At 39.7% G+C, this 7,901-nt stretch overlaps 1 protein-coding gene across 1 annotated transcript in view; it reads left to right on the plus strand.

Annotated features, from left to right (window-relative positions):
* Positions 1-7,901, plus strand: part of STRIP2 (striatin interacting protein 2) — a 69,593-nt gene that overhangs the window by 26,183 nt on the left and 35,509 nt on the right. Inside the window, exon 18 of the mRNA XM_012664805.1 lies at positions 2,333-2,399. Coding sequence (XP_012520259.1) covers positions 2,333-2,399 — 67 coding nt within the window. The remainder of the gene's footprint in view (positions 1-2,332; positions 2,400-7,901) is intronic.

The following is a 7,901-nucleotide window of genomic DNA, read 5'->3' on the forward strand; positions in this document are numbered from 1 at the left end:
AATGCACACCCCGTGGAACCTAAAGTCAGGAGACCTGGATTCATGACCTGAATCTGCCATTTGCTAGCTATGTAATCTCAAGCAAGACACTTTGTTTCTCTGAGCCACAGGATTTTCATCTTTAAAATGAGAATACCTTCTCTATATCATAGAACTTTTATAACAATTGGTTAAGATTAGTATATGTGAGAGTGCTTTAAACACGTTAGCTTTGGGGGGAAGCATTGGAGAATAGGTTTTTTCCTAACTATGTGGAGACCTGTGCACTGACCCCCTTTAAAAAGCCCTAAAGACATACTAGTTGGGTTACCAGGGAAAATGAAATTTGTAGCTCGGGCTGTGTCAAGGCCACTGCTGCATGCTGTATATATCAGTCAACACTCTTGGTTAGAAGTAACCAAAACCAGCTGGACTAGAGCCACACAGAAAGGGGAATTTGTTAGGAGGAAATGAGATATGTCATCTTGAGGAACCTAGGACAGCAATGTAGCTCTGGACCTCAGGTTGGCTTGTAGTGTGGGGAGTCCAGGAAGCCTTCCACCTCCATCTGTAGGACAGATATTGGCCTTTGTACTTCTGCTCCAGTTTCCTCTCTCACTGACAAATTTGTTAGTCTCCTTTGTTTGTATCTCAGGTTGCTTGCTGAAATATGCCCACACAAGTGAAACATGTCACAGTGTTACCTCAGAGGTTGAATTGACTCTCCCTTTTCAGATTCCCTGGGTTAGTGGTCTACGCCCGGATAAATCCACTGTGGCTGGGGGAGTGGAGTACAGAAACTAAATGCCCCTCCTATACCCGTGGGCCTGGAAGTGGGCGGGCAGACAATTCAGTAGGTGTCCATTGGGTTCAATTTGGAGTTAAAAGAGTGATAGTGATGGACTACACCTTTTGCTAAGGTTGGCCTGAACAAGATGGTTCTCTTGTGCACCACCTGTAACTTTTACTTTTGAATGATCCCTGAGAACCTGGACACTCACAGCTCGTTATTACACAGTTTTCTCATGGCTCTTATAATCTAGACATTCTAGATACTTATAAATTTATTTTATGCCCCCTTAGGCTAGAATTCAATTCACTGAGAGATTGGAACAAAGCCGTCTTTGATTTCCTGCCCCCACTTCCTGTTGCCAGCACCTACTTTGCCATGGGGTTTTGTCAGTGGGAGGTGGGTAGATAGGTGGATGAGCCAGCCAAGAATGTTTATCCTATGGGGCAGTATGGAACTGGCAACCTGGAAGAATCCAAGAGAGTGAATCAAGATGATGAGCAACATTACAGGTGGATGCACTGCCCTCCCAAGCTGACCCCTCTCCTACCCTGGTTCCCAGGTTATCTTTGTCTGCATTTCTTGAACAAAGGTAAACAATTCTAGCCAAATAAATCATTGCCTTTTACTTGTATAGAAGTTTTGACTTTTAAAATGTAGTGACAGGTCCATGGAACCCCATACTCGTCTTTACAGCCCCGGCTCTGCTAGCATCCTTTATACATTTCCAACTGCACTAGTTCAGATAGATTGGTGTTTAAAACTTCATGGAATGTCAGGACTAGAAGGAGCATTGGAGAATAACTAGTCCAAATTCTATATTGTATCTAGGAAGAAGGGAGAAGAGAAAAGAAAGAGAACTGTCATTTTTTGTGTGACTGTGGCCCTGTCATCAGGCAGTGCCTTCTTTCCCCTCCTGACTCATGCCTACTTCCCTGGGCTCGCCACAGAGCCTGCAGCTCCCTTGTAGTCCCTCACTGTTGGCTTTGGGGACAGATGCTATTACCATTCTTGAGCTACTAGATTGGCCCTGCTGCAGGAAGCTACATCTATCTCAAGCTTCCTTTAGGAGTGGCTTCTGTGATCATTCCTGAGAGCTCTGGCTTTCAGAAGGATCTGTTGAGAGACACAGGAGAGGTCTTTGTTACATGCTCACATCATCAAATGGTTATTAAGTGGTTGCGTTTGGGCAGCATCTCTGGAAGCAGTTATATTCACACATATACTTAAATGCAGAAACACAAATGCACTCAAGTTTATATATTCCTTTAAAGAAGCAAGGAGAGCGAAGAAAAGAGGCTCTCTTTGTGCCCTAACTCTTTTGCATCTGCCAGATAGTGTTAGCCTGAAAGAACTCATGGGTTCCTCTCATGACTGTGAGGAGAGGAGACTGGAGCTGGAGTTGCCCAGCACTAGAGCCCTCAATTTAAGCTGAGGTCACTAAGGAATTTGAGAAATGGATGGGGCCTGCTGGAGAGAAATAACTCCTGCCCTTTTCAGATACAGCCATTTTCCTGCTCTTGCCATTTACCTAAAGCGTGTCCTTATCTCCGCATCTTGCAGCATCTCAGTCCTGGATTACCCTTGCTGTACCATCCAGGATTTGCCGGAGCTTACTACTGAGAGCCTGGTAAGCAGATGGGGATTCGGTAGCCTTTGAAAGTGCTAGGTGGCAAAGGTTGGCATTTGCTCTTTCATTTCTTTTCCAGACCCTTAATGCCCTGGTTTGGAAGTCTCAGATCAATGAAGGCATATTGGCAAGAGCACAGAGGTAGTGGGGGGTTTAGAGTTGCTGACCCAGTTGAGAAAGATTTAGAAAAGCTAAGCATAGCATTTTGCAGAGAAGAGGAAAGGGCTAGTGAAAAACACTGAGGAGAGGGAATTTAGAAAGATAATGGGACTGAAATTGAGTGTGAATATCTATGATAAATGGCAGTAGAATCTCTTCTGCTATGCAACAGGCAATTCACTTCTTATTTTCATATAGGTTATAAAACCCAGGAATGTGTACTTCAGAAAATACCTTGCCTAAGTCTCTCTGAGGCAAAAGTAGATATAGCCACAGAAAGATAGTCCAGAAAGTTTCTCATCTTGAAAATAGCTCTAGGCAAATCAGAAAAGTCACTCAGAGTTATTCTGAATTCCATGAAACTGACTGCCTAGCAGCATATTGAAGACAAGTGTCTACCTTATCATTTATCGCCACAGCTCCTTATATATAACATAGTCCATACCTTCATCCTGTTGCATTGTCATGATTTATTTGTATTTGTTTCTCAGTTTGACTGTAAACTCCTTGAAGAAAGAGATGATATCATTTTATATCCTCAGAGTCTAGCACCATGTCTGGTACATTGAAGAGCTCAAATGGTTGAATGATGGCATCCATGGTGTAACCCTTTGTCCCCCAACTTTAATTTCTGCAAAATCTTGTCAGTATAGTATATTATTCAAAAATAGAATAATACCCTTTGTGGTACAAGTTTTACAGAACCATAGGGTTTTTGGCTGGAGGAGATTTAAGGGCCATTTGATCCAACCTCCTTCCTTCAAAGATGAGAAACATAAGTGCCAGTGGATATAGTGAATTGTCGTGGTCTAATCTTCATAGATGACAGACCCTGAATTATTTGTTTGTTTATATTTTTTGAGACTGAGTCTCACTCTGTCACCTAGGCTAGAGTGCTGTGGCATCAGCCTAGGTCACAACAACCTAAACTCCTGGGCTCAAGCGATTCTCCTGCCTCAGCCTCCTGAGTAGCTGGGATTACAGGCGTGTGCCACCACACCCAGCTAATTTTTCTATTTTTAGTAGAGACTTGGGTCTCGCTCTTGCTCAAGCTGGTCTTAAACTCCTGGGCTCAAGTGATCCTCCCACCTGAGCCTCCCAGAGTGCTAGGATTACAGACGTGAGCCACCGTGCCCAGCTGACAGACCCTGAAGTAGCCGTGGGTCCAAAGACACGTCCTGAGACACCAAAGCTGACATCTTTTTTATCACTGGAACAAAGATTCCCTGTCTTATTTAGATGTGGTCTCAGCAGCCAAAGAAGTTGGAAGCTTTTTACTCCTACAGAGAAGCAATTAATTGTCTAACCCTTTTTATGTATATGATGCTATTCATTCTTTAATTGTATTCTATAGATGGAAAAGTTAAATAACTTGCCAAGATCTTACAGTTGAAAGTAGCCATCAGAGTAGAGACATGCATCCCTGCCTCAGAGTTGCAATGAAAAATACATTTTTCACAGAAACAGTGGTACACAGTAGCAAATTTTTAGTATTAGTAGGGTATTTCACAACATAAAGTCAGTTTTTATGGCCTGAATCTATTTCTTTTTTTTTCTATATATTTTTAGTTGTCCAATTAATTTCTTTCTATTTTTAGTAGAGACGGGGTCTCGCTCTTGCTCAGGCTGGTTTCAAACTCCTGAGCTCAAACAATCCGCCCGCCTCGGCCTCCCAGAGAGTTAGGATTACAGGCGTGAGCCACCGCGCCCAACCTGAATCTATTTCTTGATATAATATGTTCTCTCTTCTCAATTCCAACCCCATTGGTTCATATATAGGAATTGATGGGAGCTATTCTTTAATATCTATTCCAATTGACTTTTTGTGATATGAGCATAAAATTATTAAAATGATTATTATGGTTTCTAAGAAGACTTTATTATTATCCAAGAGTGAAAGCATGTATCTATTCTTTTTTTTTTTTTTTTTTTGAGACAGAGTCTCTCTCTGTTGCCCATGCTCGAGTGCCATGACGTCAGCCTAGCTCACAGCAACCTCAAACTCCTGGACTCAAGCAATCCTTCTGCCTCAGCCTCCCGAGTAGCTGGGACTACAGGCATGTGCCACTATGCCTGGCTAATTTTTTCTATATATATATATATTTTTAGTTGTCCAGATCATTTCTTTCTATTTTTTAGTAGAGATGGGGGTCTCGCTCTTGCTCAGGCTGGTCTCGAACTCCTGACCTTGAGGGATCCACCCGCCTCGGCCTCCCAGAGTGCTAGGATTACAGGCGTGAGCCACCATGCCCGGCCACATGTATCTATTCTTAATTTAAAAAAAAACAAAAACAAACAAACAAAAAAAACAGTATTTTACTCTTCTCTATGAAGCAACAGTGGCACCTAGTGGTTTCATTGAGTAACCACAGACTTTCTTTTTTGCTTTGAGCGCAGTCCTGGGCTTCAGTAACTAGTTTACTCCACATAGGTCCTCAGTATAATGGTTTGTTTATCTAAACTGGTGACTTGTGTACTCAGAAAAAGACTAATGCTTATATGAATAAGACTTATCTTTTTTCAGCCTCAATGAATTGCAAGCACAGAAAATGTACTGGGTGTTTAAATGTATAGGATTTTCTTCAAATAACATTTCAAGTTTTTTTCCTGATTATAAAATCAATAATATATAGAAATCAATGCAGAAAATTAGAGAAACACAGAAAAGTATGTGGAAGAAAATAAAAATTCCCTAGTATACCACCTACGTATATCCATTGTTCATATTCTCTGCAATTACCATATATATTCATTTATATATATATGTAAACATTATTTGACAAAATAAAGATTTTGTATATTTATGTTTCACTTGATGTAGTAAAATTTAAATATTCAGAATATGATCTTATTAAACATTCTTGAGGACATAATTTTAATAGCTATACATATTCTACTTAATTTTAAAAAATGATTCTTTTCTACTATTGTTGGACATTTATTTCAGTTCTCCCTATATAACTCCAAAATGAACATCCTTGCACATGAATCTTTGACCTTATCTTCTGATTATTTCCTTAAGATAGATTCCTAGAAGTGGAATTATTGGTGAATGTATGCTTATGTGGAAGTTAGGTATGGTCTTTGAAAGGCCGTTGCTAGAAAAGGCCGTGGGTACCTCAGCGTGTACTGTAGAATGCTTAGTATCTGGGTGGCTGTTTAGAGCAGTGGTATGAAGCATAGGGTGTGCAAGGTGATGCTTTAGGGAATGGAAAATATTAGAAGTTTTGTATGTATTATATTAATATCTTTTTACTTTATATGTACATTATAACAATGTTTTTTTCTTTTTTCGGTATTTTTTTTTTTTGAGACAGAGTCTCTCTCTGTTGCCCATGCTCGAGTGCCATGGCATCAGCCTAGCTCACAGCAACCTCAAACTCCTGGGCTCAAGCAATCCTACTTCCTCAGCCTCCCAAGTAGCTGGGATTACAGGCATGTGCCACCATGCCCAGCTAATTTTTTCTATATATTTTTAGTTGTCTGGTTAATTTCTTTCTATTTTTAGTAGAGATGGGGTCTCACTCTTGCTCAGGCTGGTTTCGAACTCCTGACCTCGAGCAATCCTCCCGCCTGGGCCTCCCAGAGTGCTAGGATTACAAGCATAAGCCACCGCGTGCGACCTATAACAATGTTATTACAAGAATACATTTATAATTTATAAATAAACTTACATATATTTAGGCATATACACAAAAATTATTTTATGATGTATGCAATAAAAATGTTTAGAAACCACTGCTTTCAAGTACAGTGAAATGAAGGTAAGGTTATAGGTCTGTTTTCTTCGTGGGCCTGTTAACCCTAAAGAGAAATCATGCAGATTCTATCTCATCCTCCTTTCCTTTCCTATCTTACAGAAATTTGGGCAAAAAAAAAAAATGTGGAAAATTTTGTGTAAATATATTGTCGCTGCTGCAAAGCTAACTCAAAGTTCAAAATGCTTGTTGTTTTCTACAGAATGTGATTTAATAACAGCAGTATCACATACAAAGGAGGGTATATTTTAAACAGTGTGACTACTCAAGCTGTCCCATAGATTAAAGATGATAGAATGAGGAGAAGGTAGTATTTATGGAATCAGGGAGTGTCAGAGCTAGAAGTGTCTTGGTCCATATCTTGCCCAATCCCACCCTTTACTGATGAGGAAACAGGAAGAGTGGTGAAGCATGTCCAAAGCCTTATAGCTGGGGAGAGTCAGCAGTCGGTCATAATTTGCATAACTAGGCATTTGCAAAGAAATGTTTGACATTTCCTTTTAGATCTAGGCAAGTGAAATTATTAAGTTAATTTTAAAAAGGTAGGTCATTGCAAAATTTCTCAAATTTGGGTTTGATTTATATTCAGAAAGACTTATTAAAAATGTTCATGTCACTTAAATTTATATACCAGCTCCTTTCATCTGTCCTTATTTATTTTATAATTTCCTAATCCAGATATTTCCAGACATCCCAGAAGAGTTTTGTTGTTTTGGTTTTAGTTTTCTTTTTGGGATGTAATCCTTATGTTCAAGTATTAAGATCTGTAGCATTCCATTCAGGCATTATTCAACCAATGGTTTATGACTTTTTAAAATAGAGTCTTTGTTCTGACATTCACCATCACTATTTAGAACCAATGATACCTTTAGCATCATTGTTTCTCTATTGCAGATATAATGCAAACATACTATAACGTATATATTCAGTTTCCATGAGGTATTTATACAGGGGAAGGACCATGGAAAAAAATCTTTTTTTTAGCATTTTATCCATTTTTTTGTTGGTCACTATTTCTGTAAGGGGTTCCTAAGGAAATTGGAATCTCCGGGGTGATTTTTCAAACTCACATGCCAGGTCACCTCCCTGGAGCACATGTAATTTGTTGAAGTTTTCCAGATGATCTTGAAATTTTCTTCTCTCCTTCCTCCTTAACCTTATCACTTCACTTGAGAACTATCACTCTCTTATGATATCTAGATCTGGGTCCTTAATCTAGCAGTAACTTTTCAGAAAACCATATGATAAGGGTTTTCCCACATTGTTATAGAATGATGTGGGAAAAGAAAATTTAAAATAAAAATGTGACTTCATTTTCAGTTATATAAACCATAATAAAGAAATGGATCGAAAGAGGCCGGGCGTGGTGGCTCACGCCTGTAATCCTAGCACTCTGGGAGGCTGAGGCGAGAGGATTGTTTGAGCTCAGGAGTTCGAAACCAACCTGAGCAAGAGCAAGACCCCGTCTCTACTAAAAAAAGAAAATACAAAAAAATTAATTGGACAACTAAAAAATATATAGAAAAAATTAGCTGGGCATGGTGGCGCATGCTTGTAGTCCCAGCTACTCAGGAGGCTGAGGCAG

The sequence above is a fragment of the Propithecus coquereli genome, unplaced genomic scaffold (assembly GCF_000956105.1).
Source record: "Propithecus coquereli isolate 6110/MARCELLA unplaced genomic scaffold, Pcoq_1.0 Scaffold91, whole genome shotgun sequence".
Classification (NCBI taxonomy): Eukaryota; Metazoa; Chordata; class Mammalia; order Primates; family Indriidae; genus Propithecus; species Propithecus coquereli.